This window comes from Catharus ustulatus, chromosome 1 (genome assembly GCF_009819885.2).
Source record: "Catharus ustulatus isolate bCatUst1 chromosome 1, bCatUst1.pri.v2, whole genome shotgun sequence".
NCBI classification, from domain to species: Eukaryota; Metazoa; Chordata; class Aves; order Passeriformes; family Turdidae; genus Catharus; species Catharus ustulatus.
In genome coordinates, this window is record NC_046221.1 from 81404273 (window position 1) to 81419654 (window position 15382).

Here is a 15382-nt window from a genome sequence, read left to right on the forward strand (position 1 = left end):
AGATTAGTGCCATTGCAAGTGGATTTCCTCTTCACTCTTTTTAGATTTCTTATTTTTCCAGGCCAATTCTAATGTTTCCCCTTTGTTAATACTGTGGTTGGTTTTGATTTGGGGTTTTTTCCTGTCAGCGACACAACTTGCTGCATACATGACTCTGTGGTACTCATGTGACTTTCTGCATCTTTATAGAGATGGCAAGAAATAGTAATTGCAGTATAACCAAGAGGATATTTTGAGGATTTTTTTCCCCAAAGACTACATTTTCTGAGACCTACTTTCCTCATAGCTTTCTTCAGTATTTTCTTGTCAGAAGGCTGTTTTAAAATATATAGTTATACATTTGTCTTGTAATTTTGGGTTTTATTAGACAAAAATTGATTATAAGAAAAATACTAAACCTTTTACATATTACTTCTATTTATATTCTAAACATTGGTTTTAATGAAGCACTTAAATCCCTGGATTATTCTTCTGAAAAATGCCAACTTTAGTTACTCATTATTAATTTACCTGAAAGAATGTTATCTTCATTTATGTCCTTCATGAGATCCCCAATAAACTAAGTAGCAGATGATCCCAAATACCAGTACTGAAAATACCAGCCTAAAAATATTACCTTCTTAGTGACTTAGTGTCTGCTGTTTCTGAAACATATTCAGATGTAAACTTTAAACCTACTCTAATATCTGCAGTTTTCTCTTTAGCAATTGTGGTCCTTTTCATAACCCTAAGACGTAGCAAGAAGGAGCCTTTGATCATTTCAGAAGAAGATGTCCGGGAAAATGTTGTGACATATGATGATGAGGGCGGTGGAGAGGAAGACACAGAAGCATTTGACATCACAGCACTGCGGAATCCATCTGCTGCTGAAGAGCTCAAATACCGGAGGGATGTTCGTCCTGAAGTGAAGCCTCTGTCCAGGCATCATCCCTCCTCAAGCCTTGACAGTATAGATGTCCAGGAGTTCATTAAACAAAGACTGGCAGAGGCTGACCTGGACCCCAGTGTGCCCCCATATGACTCCCTGCAGACATATGCCTATGAGGGTCATAGATCAGAAGCTGGGTCTATCAGCTCTCTGGATTCAGCAACGACACACTCTGACCAGGATTATAATTACCTTGGAGACTGGGGACCTGAGTTTAAGAAGCTAGCTGAACTCTATGGGGAAATAGAACCAGAAAGAACAACTTAGTTGTAATTCTCAGAACAGAGAAGTTCCTAAACAACTGGACAGATAATGGCAACAATGGTAACACAAAAAAAAAAAAAAAAAAAAAAAAAACAAAAAAAACCTGAACACTGTACTTGGAACTAAGTTGTATGCAGTTACTGTAGAACAAGTGCCCTTTTCATATTTGAAACTGGGTTCTCCAATTGGAAGAAAGTCAAATTTTGGAAAATACAGAAAAAAGAATCTATTGTCCCTTGTGTATTTTTTTTAAATTGCTTATTAAAGTCTCTGGTACCTTATCTGCAACAATACCTAAAGTAAAGCCAAGAAATGACGTTTTTATTGCAATATGGGTAACAGCTCCAAGCTGCAGTAAGTTTATGGTCATGTCTGTTTAAGAAGAGAGCTAGGAGAGGATCAAATCTCTTGCAGGTGGTTGTGATGTTGTGTTACTAGCTGTGCTGTAGGCCTTGTGATCCCAAGGTGAGGTAGACAACGAGGTTTACTATCAGTGAGAGAAGTGCTACCAGTCTGTTTCCTTTACAAAGGTGATAAGCCACACCTGTCCTCTTAAATAAATGTTCCTTTGATGATTTAATCTTATTGACTTAGAAGGTTGCATTGAGAAGCTGTCATTTCATTATGTCCTTCATAATCTTGTCATCCATAACCAGCCAACTGATGGAGGGCATCATTATCTGTAACTCAAACATAGCTCTAGCCCATATCCCCAGACTTGCACTGTTACTGCGTGCTACAGGAACTGATGTTTCCAATGTTGTGATTTTTCCTCTAAATGGAATAGGCCCAAAGTACACTTTATGCAAGGAAGCAGATGAAGCATAGACTTTTTCAATAAAAACTACAATGGCAGCACCATTAAACTATGCAGTTTTTTGGTTCACTGTGCTTTACTTATGTCAAGAGCTGAAGCTTTTAAAATCTTTTGCTGGTCTGACTCCAGAAACTACAATACTCTGTTTAAAACCCAGACTTCTTAATCATTATGTTTTTCTATTTCTGTATGTGACTGAAAGCAAAATAGAGCTGCTGGCAAGACATTGGGATAGCAAAAATTTAAGCAAGGAGAATAAGATGATGATGCTTTTTTTCTTCTGAGTTCTATATACTGATATGTATTTTCCTTCGAGTAATTGCCACCACAGCAGAACAGGATAATTTTTCTCTATTTCAAGCATCATGGAAACAGGAGCATTTTAAGTCACTGAAGGGAATATACCATTACTGTTGTTCCTATGGATTAAATAAATTGATTTCTTACATTAGCAACTGTAGCATTGCAGAAGTGGTAGTTCTCCTTAACATAGCAGGCTGCTTAACACCTAACCCAGCAATTCTTTTTCTTTTTTTAGCATTGCAGCAGCAGAACTGCTAAGCAGCTCTGCTTAACACCTCATCTACCAGATTCCGATTTTTTTCCTTTCCTTTGTTTGGAATTTTAATCTATTCTTTGTCTTTCTGATGATAATAATGTGACCAGGAACTCATAATATCCCATGAGACATTATGACTTATAATGCTCACAATCACTGTTAATAGTCCTCTGCTCCTAACTGTAGCTCCACTTTAGGGAAATGGACGTCTTCCAGTATGCATTTTATTGGAAAACTCTCCAGAGTAGAAGCTGTGCACTTTTTCAAACTCTCTGGTCTGGTGTGCAGAGTGATACAGATTTGTATGCTGCTCTAGATTCCTCCCTCTGCCTTTTAGGTACCACTTACATTCAGCTTAGTAAAAAAGAGTCTATATTTATTGCTGTGAGCCATACAGGTGAATTAGATAATTAAACCTTCTTTTCTTTACTCTATGGTTGGATAGGTCCTAGACATGACTGAAATGTCTTATCAGTTTACTTTCAATGTAATGTTTTTATGGTTTGGGTTTTGGGGTTTGCGTGGGGTTTTTTGTTTGGTTTTTTTTTATTTGGTTTTTTTTGGGTTTTTTTTTTTTTCTGAGATATAGTTGACTGCTTTTGGTTTAAACATCCTTCTGGAAAAAATAGCAAGTAGCTTTGCAAGCAACTTTTACACTCTAAAAATTATTAGTTGCACTGTTGGTCCAGAACTGGGTTTTTTGCATACTATTTTGTTTAAAATTTGTAATGTTTATTTTTTCTTTCAGAATCTGAACCCACAGGAAAGTTTAGTAGGGAAAAACACCTGAAGCCTAAGATATTCTGCTTATGGCTTGAAAGTAGTTGAATAATTTGTGTTATTTTTTAAAATACTTTTTATGAAATACAGAATCTTTTAGAAAAGCTTTTAGGAAGCATTCTTACTGTAGAGTGAAGTTAGATGCAGTAAGAGTTGCACACAAGTTGGCAATGGTTGTATTTATTGTCTTTTTTGGGGGTAGAACCATGATATGTTTCAGTTGTGTCCCAAATAAAGCAACAAGTAGTGTGCAATTTTATTAGGAGAAATTTTCTTTTTGTTTAGGTCACACTTGATTTATGCCAACATCTAAATTTTTGTAGTGTATGAGTAGCGTGTTTAAAACAAAATGTTTCAGCATTACTACTACCGTAATAATTTGTATCACATCTGCATGAAAATTGCATTCATTGTTGTATTATAGTTTTGAGAACTAAGTATTAGTTATCTTTACGTCTATTCCCTCTGGCCCTACAGCAAAGCAGGGAAAATCAATTGTATTTTGTGTTTAAGGCAGTGTTTGTGCCATTGTTTTTTTTTATTTACATCACAGAACGTCCATGCTTAAAGGCAACAGAAGAGCAGTGACACAAGCAAATAGTCACTCTTTCTGCTAATGATCTGTTTAAGTTAATAATATCTCAGAGAAACAGCAATCCCCTTTTTTTGCCATTCCTGGTGCTCTCTTTGCTGCTATACAGCACATGCATCGTACCCCAGGAAACCTTGAATCCTTTAAAACTCTGCAGGGTTATTGAGACGCTGCTTCTGTGATGCTGCGGTGTGTCCTGTTTGGTACGTCCTATCCACAGTGATCGCCAAATGTGCTTTTCTATCATGATATGTCTGCATGCTTGCTATGCTTACTGTGTTTTATTCAAATACACATCACAGTGTCGTGTTGTTTGCATGACAAATAACAGAATATGAAATCTTAAGGGCCACAGAAGAAGGCCTCACAGGGCAGAAATAACAGGTTTACCTTTTTATTATCCCATTCTCATTTTTTTTCCCTTGGTCCTTTGTGTCCTAAAAACAAATTAAAAGGTATTTGAGAAATTCTATGTTGACCTGGATTGAAGTTGAAGAAAATTAACACTGGATGGCACAATCATTTTGTAGCATTGCTGATTTAAACAAAGTATATATTCAGTGAAACTATTGTGGGAAACTTTTTCTCGGTTTATGGTTAAGTCTGATTATATAGACTGTATTTAAAGCTTTCATGGATCTTTTGTGTACCCATATTCTCAAATACTTTCCTATTAGCCTAAATAGTAATCCTGTTGCTGCTCAACAACTAAATGCTGAAAACTGCCAGTTTGACTTAAACTGGAAATACTGAGTAAAGTTAAATGACACATGCAAAGTGATACTTAAAGGCTTTTCTATTTACAATTTGACTTCTACAACAACCATTCAACTAATAGTACATTTCTACCAAAATAATTAGTTGCATTCCTTCAAATACACCCTCTTTCTTGTAATGGTTAGGGCACTCGGTATGCTGTATTCTTGACAAGTCAAAATAATCTGAAGAAATAGTCAGTATAAGAATTGTAAAATGTGAAACTAAATTGTCAAAGTAAAACCTGTCAAAAATGTAATTTAATGCACTTTAAAGACAAGGAAGAGCTTGAATTCAGCTGGTGTTAGATTGAGTCGTACATTGAAAAAAATTAATTTTTTTATAACTGCTACCTTTTGTTACATACACATAGAATACTGCAAAAGTTGAAAGTAATTTTACTCTGTTATGCACTTTATTTTTTTTTGCATTCTTCTTAGAAAACTAAAATAACTGCAAACATTTTTGAGTTTTAATTCTAAGTGATGCAGTTGTTTAGATTGTGAGTACTGAAAGGAAATGTCTATTGGAAAGTGTTATTTCTGGTATTTAAAAGGAATTGCAAAATTGTTGTGGTCTAAGAATTTTTTCAATCGTCCTTTAGAAAATATAAGTATTGGACCAGTCTGGAATTTACCAAACTCATAAACTCACACAAGGGTAACAAAGTGAATATTCTGAATGCAAAGAAGGATATAAAATTATGCCGCCTAGCATTTCTTTGTGGATTATAAAGTGATAAGACCTTGTACCTGCAGTACATATAAATGGCACAGTGCATTCTAAGGAACATTGGAAGTTTGTTGCAAGTTTTGGGCCATTCTTATTTTTCCAAAGTCTCCAAAAATATATATATTTTTTTTAACAAAAGAATATTGTAAAGTATACCTCCTTATGCAAGTGTTACTGATAGAAATTGTTACATTTTCTTTTAATAAACAAAAGGGACAAAATCTTTTATTCGTATTTTTCAAATAAAATGTGCTCTTTGCTATGGTGATGGGTAACTGTATTCCTCATCACAACCAGACCATGTTATTTGTCTTCACTCCTGGATTCTATACTCACCAAGGAACCAGAACATTTAAAGACGCCCTGTCTTTACAAATCAGGTGTGACACAGTTGTATTAATGAAGCCAATGTCAGAAATGGTATGAAACTTGAACTGGATCTGTAATGTTTGGTATTGTACCTTGGTTGTGCCACTATTTCAAAGACTGTCTCACATGATTATTGCTACAGATGGATAGGGATAGAGAGAGACACCATAAGAAACTTTACAACAGACTGCAGTATAGCTGCTAAATGGTTCATTACTTTTACTTGTGGCAACTGTTCCTCTCCAACCGTCACTGTCCTGAAACTGAAATGCAGTGTTATAGGATGAATACATTATCCACATGAGTGAATTGGGGAATTGCACATCTATTAACCCAGATTGGTGATAAAATCCATGGTTATTATCCTAAGTTGACACAGAAGACAAAGACAGACAAGGACATTTACAATGCTCTAGCTCAGGCACATGTAATGAAAGTGCACATGAATCGGTCTTTCTTTCTCAAAGGAAACAGCAGACTTTATCAACAAATGACATCTCAGAAAATAATGATACCATAGCTCACAACAAGCTTATTGCAAGCAAGGCTGTCTTTCCCAGACTGTCATAAAATTCAAACATAAAGATAGGGTGGACAGGAAACAAAAGTAGAATTTTCTTCTTGAACCCTACTTACTCTACTTTATTGTCCATGAGTCAATTTAGATTGTGTACCATACTATGCAATTTTCACATGTGCCTCACCACAGACCCAGAAAAAAAAAAACAAAAACCCAAAAATGTATGGTAAGATAATATTTGTGAGATAAATATTGTCAGCCTGAATCAGCATGCACATTCAGAGAAGTTTTGTGGTATTTGCTCAGTTGAAGTGTTAAAACTTGAAAAAGAATTTTTAGATATATATTAGATAATATTTTGGAGAATTTTTTTTTTTGTCTTAAAATAGCTTTTTATTATCTTATATTTTCCTGAAATTGATGTTTAATTTATTTGGAGTCCATACTATTTCTATATTGCAAATATATAATTTACACTTAAGTGCAGAGAGAGAGTCTTCAAAAGCCAGAACATTTTGTTTGTGAGTTTAGCAGACTTTTTCTGTGGACTTCATGATTCCATGTAAAATTTTTGTGTTCTTGCAACTCCTCACAAGTCCATCAAGGAAATCCCAAAGATCCAACAGAATTTCAACAGAATTTCAACAGAATTTCCACACTAGCTGTCTCTTAATCTGGTTTGTCCTGGAAGTACATGCAACAAAGCTGACAGCCAGTACATGCAGAAACATACTCATCCAGCAGAGATACCCCCATGCAAAAATGGACATTGGGATTAACACTCTTAAAGGATCATAGGACACAAAGACCTTGAAAGGTAATAGATTCCTAGCCAATGCTGAATAAAATCAGGGTCCACAGGAACTCACACCATAATGGACCTTGTCATCATGCATGTTTCAATGCCCAAATAGCTCATGAACTCAATGGAAAGCTCAGTTGAGGTACAATTGTTCAAATATCAGAACTGCCACATCTTCTGCTAGAGTTCTGGGCAGGAATGGGTCTGTATTCATACATTTGTCAGACAAACAGTGTCAACACAATTCTGAGACATTCTGCAGTTCTAACACACAACTTTACCTACCACATTAACTGTCTTGAAACAAATTGGATTGTTCTTGACCTTATTCTTAAGATTGTGCATTTTTTCTTTAAATCTGAATTAATATCCTTGGTTTAAGAGCAATTCTTCCCTTTATCTTCTGGAACTGATCTGGGTACAAAGCACCTACAATTAAAATTCAGCCCTGTTTTGAAGTCTCAAGCACACACATCTAACAGCCACTTTCATTACTGGATTTGGGCTGGGTAAAAAGCAAATTGTGTTTGTGTATGAAAAATAAAACTCACTCTTACTAAACCCTTTGTTTTTTCCTGCTAGTGTAGGTCTGTTGACTAAAAACTTTGTGCTGAATAAATCTTCATCTGAGAAATGGTAACATGGAGAAAAATAATTGAGAGATAAAAATATTTTTAATCTCAATCTGCTTTGACTATTAAAAAGAAGAAAACTTGAAAATATATTTCTTTAAGATACAAATTGAATTATCAGCTCTGAAAAAAAAGTCTCTTGCATATGATGTCGGTTAAAAAAAAAAAAAATTTTGCTGTTGTTTCTTGCATATTTTTAATACAGGATGCCAAAGTACGCCTTAAGTTTTGGTTAAAAGAGTCCATCCCATGTAGTTCTAAAAAAAAAAAAAAAGAAGACCTCAAGACCTTTAATACTCACTTGATATTGTCCTTTCCAAATAACAATTACATGTATCATTTTATGCATATTTATCCATAGTGGGGTTTGTGGGGTTTTTTTTATTTTTTCAGTAAGACTCATTGCAAAATTATTTCCTTTGATTTCCTCAGAACATTATGAAATCGCTTCTGTTGAATTTGATGAAAACACTATCAGGACAGTTCTTTGACCAAGTCCAGGATAGAACTTTTCACCAAAACTACAAGAACTAATCAATAACTTACTGGTCAAAGCTCTTTAACACAGACGTGTAAGATAGACTTCAGAGCAGGATGTTACATGGGGATCTCTCACTTCATATATTTAGAAGTTTTAGTGAATTTTTACTAATTGTTTAATTATTGTTTTTCAGTAAAACAGCATTCTTGTCTTCTTTCAAAGTCTGTGGGGATGAGGGACCCTGAAAACATGACTCATGTATTTTTTGATTTTGTATCCTGCCTTATTGTTCCTTTTTTTTTTTTTGTTTTTTCACCCCTTACCCTCACAACCCCCCTTTTTGCACTGGATGCTTGAAGCACTGTCGTATAATAACTCAGGTTAAGAATATCAGGAGAATCTAGGAATATAACTTCATCTCCCTGAAAAAAAAGGAAATACTTTTCAGTGGTACCTGATGCCAGATGTACTAATCTTCATTTTTTTACCTTGGGGCAAATATTTAAATTGGACTTTACCAGAGCTGAATTTCTTACCGTTTTTTCCCTGCATGATGCTCCAAAATTCAAATAACTTTCTCATATAACGTAAAAACGTCTTGCTGGTTTTTAGCATTTATATTGTCCAAGGCTCTAGTGTCTGAGATCACAGACAAAATTATATTATTTGCCTGTGTAATTGCATACTCTAAAGGCAAGATTTCTGATTTTAGTGTTATGAAGTAAAGATTTATAAGGGAGAAAAGTGAATTATAGGAAGCAAGAGGAGCAAAGGAAGAATAGACAACAAATGCCACAAGACAGATATGATTACCCAGAAATGATCAGAAATGCATCACAAAATAAAGTACATAGTGATACAGGACAGATTTTTCAGTGAGGTATTAAAATCGTTATTGTAGGTTTTATGAATTAAAATTGCAATATTTTATGACTAGTCTCCTTCAAGTTAATAAAAATGTAAGTGGTATGTGATATGTAATGGGGATAGATTAGGAAATCCAGAAAAAAAATCCAATGGAAAATGACATCATTAAAAGTTGTTTATCTGTTTCTTTATATTATTCATTTTATGCTAATTTCTATTGCTGATACTGGGAATAAACCACACTTCTGGATCAGTCATATACACACAGATTCCCACTGGTATGCCCAGGCTTTTGTCTTGCTAATTTGGCATGGATTTTGAAAGTATTTAGTTTGTTTTGCAGGAAGTTTTGGAGTGTACTTTTCTAATGAAAAACTGCAACAACTTCCTCACATCTGGAGCAGAATTTTATTTTTTCTGATAAAGATTACAAATTGCAGAAACAGTGAAAAAAGCTACCCAAATGGCTGCACATGAGAACAGTTCTTTGCCTACTTACAGGAATCTATTACTTTTTACCTGACTTATATCCAACAAAATATTGTCAGATCTCTGAAGGCATTGGAGAAAGCTGTGGTTATGATGTACATAGAAAACCTGTGCTGAGGCTGTTCTATTTCTTTTGCAGGTTTCAAAAATTACAGGTTAGGTGAGTCAAATATGACTTCATTGCTCACTCTTTGTTTAGCTTGTGTGAAAAAAAACCCCTCCACATTCAACCTCCACACTGGATTCTCAACTGTCAGGTCAACAAAATAATAGTTTTAATGTCTACATGCAAAGATGCAGTGTGTCAGTTGAAAAGTGCTAAGTGACTTTGGACAGCAGCTTACACTTGAACTCAGACTGTCTCTTCACAAGTTACATTTTAGAAAGGAAGAACTCCTTTTGATAAAATGGGTCAGATGATAAAAACATCCTAATTCAAGTGAGTAGAAAGAGTACTTGTTGTCTTGTAGAGTTCTACATGATTCTGACAGCCAGGAAGATGTGTTACTGTGGAAAAGAAAACTTTTGGCCTTGGAAAGTGAAAAGACTCTCCTTGGTTTTGAGGCATTTTATGACAGACATTATCACAGCTTGAAAGGATTTATCATGAATGTGAGAGCTTGTCATGGTCAGAATGTCTTTTTGCACCTTGGGCAGTTCCCGTTGAGGGTACAGTCTGCATGGTCCCTGGTACTGCTCAGGAGCATCTCATGCTAGACAGATGTTTTAATAAGAGTATGGTGGTAATTGTACTTGGCTCAAAAACTTAACAAGAAACTCTGAGCATATTGGTTCAAGGTCACAAGTTCATATTTGACGTGGAAATGTGAAATGCCAACACAAGTAGCAGTAAATGAGTACTTCTTCACAGGAAATTTGTTTCTGATCTCACTTCAGTGTTGGTACAGAAAGCCCCCACGATGGTAGTGCCAAAGAAACAGTCACTCAGCATGATCACCATATGCCTGTCTGTTGCTAATTATATTCTGAATCTCATTTGACTATGGGGAATTGACAAATAATCCTGTAATAGACATATCCAAATTTTAGGTAAAAGCATTTGTCTGTATTCAGCTCAACATTCCATCTCCAGCTTCCACCCTTGCTATATCACTGCTGTTGTTCCCAGATTGCAGTGGAATTAAAGAATTTGTGGATGATAAGGATCTGAACTTCCTGCTGCTGAATAAACACCAGCTGAGATTTGCTACCTCAGGAACCTTAACATCTACAAGAAGCTGATAAATGCTCTCGTCCAAATGTTGACAGAAACAACATCAATGAAAATAAAATAGATGATATTTTGTAATTGAAGTCCAAGAGACAGATGAAATAAAGAAAAGATAAGATTGAAACATTTTTGAGAGAAGTTAAATAAATAACTTGATGCTTCTGAGTGACTTGATAAATCTGGCTATTTACAATGAAAAATGTATGGATGAGCCAAAATCCTTCTTACACTTTTTTGAAATCGATAAAGGATAACTACACAACACACACAGGAAAGAGGAATAGCCATACAGAATCCAGTAATAATGGACATGAAACTTCAGTTCATTTAGTGATAAGAAAGCTCTTTGTGTATGCAGTGATACAGAATCTAGGCCAAATATTTTGTATATAAGAACAGTAAAGTAGAAGAAAACTTGTTTCTTAAAAGCAAAATTATGTTCCATGAAAAAGAAATTATGATGCATCCATAAAAAAAAAATCTTTTTTTATTTTCTCTGTCATTGATTCCCTATCTGTCCTTAAGAAAATGCCATAATATATGACTTTTAGCAAGGCACTGATATTTTTTTTTTCCAGTCTGGAATTAATTAGACCTCACTGTTCATTGATGCTTTCTTGAAATCGATCCTCTCCATATGTAAATATACTCTAAGCAGTAGATGCTAGAACAAAAGGTGCAGAAGCTTCCAAGTAATAATTTCTACTAATAAGATGGAGCCTTAAATCTAAAGTGATTTAGAATCTCAACTTTAATTTTCATATTTGAAAATCCCTTTTTGTTAGGTACTTTAAGAACCTGGGATAAAAGTGTTGGAAAAGTCCAAAACCTACACATTCTGTTCTGAAAATATCCTTAGAAATTGTCTAGAAACAACCACAAACAGCCAAATCAAGTGGACACAGCAATAGCTAGGATAAGCAAGTTAAAGAGTAAACCTAGTTTATATAGAAGGCTAATCTTCTAGGTTTTCTTGAAGGACTCAATAAACCTTTGAATAAATGTAATATGATTTATTCACTTAGATTTACAATCAGATTTTGATAAAGTCTTTCATCAAACTTATAATGGAATTGCATGATCTTAAAGAGAGATTTAAGAACTGGGAAAAAGTACAGGGCTACTTTGCAAGTCTTCTCAGTGTAGGGATTACTGTTAGGCATTATTTTAGGATTGGAATTGTTTGATACAGCCAAGGATAATCTAGAAAACCAAACTGTGACTACTTGCAAGGCAATCAATGGATCATTGCTGCATGAACTGAAGCTGTGGTTGAAACTGAAAAAAATTACCATGGTAATGGGCAAAAGCAAAACCTACCCAAAAGGCACCTGCTCCATGAACTCAGAATAAATTTATTACTCAGGGAGAATATTTTGAGATGCTGTTTTTAACTAAATATCTGCAAGGTAGTGGCCAAAACCGACATAAACAAATCTGGTATTAAATTGTATTAGATAATAAGAGAAAAAAAAAAAAACAAACAATTAAAAATGTGATTATGCTATTTGAAAAAATCAGAGTGATTCCTTGTTTCTACTGCTCAGTAAAACAGTCTGTTTCCACTTGAAAAATAGGAGAAAGCACACAGAAATCAAGAAAATGTTTAATAGCTGTGAAACGTATGCATATCAGGAGTTTTTAAAAGTTAGGACTCTTCAATATTGAAAAGAAATGAGTGATGGGAATATATCTAATAAGTCAAAAATTTCAAAATTACAACTGATGTGGGAAACAGAGAACTACTATTACTATTTTTCACAATAGAAAACTGAAAACAAAAACTAGGAACTATAAAATAAGCTTTTAGTTAACAGATTTGAAATAAACAAAATGAGATAGTTTTTCATATGGCATACAACCAAGTGGCAAAAGTCAAGAGATAATACAGTTTTTTTTCCATGATAGATATGGCTTTGGAAGTCACACAGATGAAATCTTTTCTTTAGCTATCGTGCTGTTGACCTGTGCTATTGTCCTGGTTTTTACCTGGTGACAATGGAAGCAAAAAATAAATAAATCTTGCTCCTGCTGAAGAGAAGAGCTGCTAAAAATGAAACCAAATATCAGTAGAGTTAAAACTGGTTCCAGTATTTTATGGCTAGGAGTTTGGAGTACAAAGAAACCACCAACTAATTTCCAGCCCTGTAATACTTACCTCCATCCTCTTCTGCATCTTTTAAAGTTGCTGTTCATCCAGTTACAGAAGCAGTTCATGAACCTTCTTCAGCTAGCTTGGCTCATCCGTAGATATTACCAGTCAGGAAAATGAACCCACAAGTTCATTTAAAGTCCAATGAATTATGAAATGGAAGTCAATTAACTGCTGGCCTCTACTCATCCTGTACAGTCCACAGGCTTCTATTATTCCATTCAAAATGCTCTGAAGTGAGTCATTACTTAATTAAATTACTGAGAGCTGAGATTACAGACAAACCACATAAAATATTCAGAGAATCAGTTTTAAAGAGAAATAGAAATGTGAACCACTATGTTTCTCAACTATTAATTACATCACCTGTGACTCTCAAGGGCTTCTTTCCTTTCATGCATGAGACCATAGCTGAAAAAATATCTGTTGAGAAAATAACTCAGCTATGTGTTTTATTCAGTATTAGGATATCTCAAAACCAACTTTGAAATTAATAATTCCAATTATTCCAAACTTGAGAATTTCAGAGTAAACCAGACTAACAGTTTAAATCCATCCATTGCTGAAAGTGGTAATTTAGAAGAATACTTTGAACTATCACATCTTTTTCTTCAATTATGACAAATTGAAAGGAAGAAAATTAGTATTTGAAGCATACAAACTTAAAAATTTTACATTTTCCATGTAATAAGCAAATAAATTATTCATATTATGCAGAAGGAAAAGACACGTGTGGCCAAAACACATTTACTTCTTACCTGCAAATTAGTGAGTGATTTTATTATAAATACTCCTTTCCAGTGCCTAAACTTTTTAAAGAAATCACTTTGTTGTATTCACTGATAAAATTTTATACTGCCTACTTAAAAATAAACAGTTTTGTAGGAAAATAACCCCTGTTGCTTACTGAGAACAAAAAAAAGTCATTCATTTAATTTAACAAAAGGCAGTATAATCATATTGATTATGGTAAAATAGATGTATGGGACTGGGACTATAAATGACTCTGTGGAGACCTTTCTGTGTGTAAACATATCAAGTATATACATTAAAACTTATAATTTTGACTTCCTCTTGCAGAATGAAGATTGCATTCTTTGCTTACTAAGAGTTTACTGCTAAAACACAAAAATTCTGTGGGATATTGATTGTTTTGCAGTGAGTTATTTCTTTCTTCCTTCTTGATCAGTCAAATATTTATTCATTTCTTATCTTTAAAATTCATCATTCTATCCAGACTCGTATCTAGCTTACAACATTTTATTAGCTCTGTCAATGTCATTTGCAAATGTGACAGCTATTACCCACATTTAACAACTTATTTATTTTTACAGAAATTGCACAATTTACTGGCCAAAATAGTCATAAAACCCAGTTAAGCATAAGGCATTTGCTATGCTTCGCACAAAATGCAAGAGAAAATATTGATCATATGAATAAATAACTGCACCTTTTTAATTTAGAATATTTAATTTAGAATATTCAAATGTAATAGCCTTATATTAGAAAGTTCTGCTTACAGATCCAATTTTACTCAATAAATCAGATACCCCTCTCCCACAGAGTCACACCACACATACATTCCCCTGATATACTGTTTCATTTTAAACATGCTAAATATATGATAAAATTACAAACTTGGTTGAATAAAGAGTAAGAAACAGTGGCCTAAAGAGAGAAGCACAGTCATAGCAGAACAACAAATTTCACTCGTGTCAAAATAGAGAGATTTCATTGTTGTACTAAAAAGTTTCAATATATCATCTTTACTATTGTGTTTATTTGATAGAAGCAAGTTTTTTTGGTTTTTTTCTATCAAATGGAAAAAAAAACCCTCTGATTGGTGATATATACTAACTGACTGGGATATTCTTTCTTATGCATTTGGAATAATGTTGGAACTAGATTATTTCTGTATGATGCATTTATGCTTACGTCTCTGATTTTTAGGATGAATCACAAGACTGAAGGGACCACTTAGCTCTGGGATGACTCCCTTGACTCTATTTCAAGACTACTAGAAATAGACATTTTGTTGTTGCTGTTCAGAGATACTGATAGCCTTCCTGGGGGAAAATTGTTTTGCATTGCAAGATGTTGGAGGCTTGTTAGGGTAGAAATGGCAGTTGGTGATGTGTGCTTAGAGGCATTTACTTTTCTGCTTGAAAATAACTGAAGTGGCCACAGTTCTGAGCTGTAATTTAGTCATGACTGTTGCCTCTACATCACCTTTGTTTGCCTTATAGAGCATACAAAATATTATGTGTGGAAAAAATATGACTGATGTGTGAGATTCAAACATTTTTCATTCAAAATTTTTCTATTTTAACTACTCTATATGAGACAAAATATAAATAACTTCCTATAAAGGAAGACTATTGTGTTAAAAGCGATAATGAGGGGTTTTGCCC

General features: G+C 34.2%; 1 protein-coding gene across 11 annotated transcripts in view; it reads left to right on the forward strand.

Moving 5' to 3' along the window:
- CDH18 (cadherin 18) overlaps positions 1 to 5726 on the forward strand; it is a 523214-nt gene extending 517488 nt beyond the window's left edge. For 9 of the 11 annotated variants that reach the window (XM_033079688.1, XM_033079763.2, XM_033079699.1 and 6 more), the window contains one exon: positions 693 to 5726. In XM_033079688.1, coding sequence (XP_032935579.1) covers positions 693 to 1195 — 503 coding nt within the window. In that variant the 3' untranslated portion in view covers positions 1196 to 5726. The remainder of the gene's footprint in view (positions 1 to 692) is intronic. The other 2 variants (XM_033079757.1, XM_033079772.2) reach the window with 1 other exon arrangement.
- The last annotated feature ends 9656 nt before the right edge of the window (positions 5727 to 15382 follow it).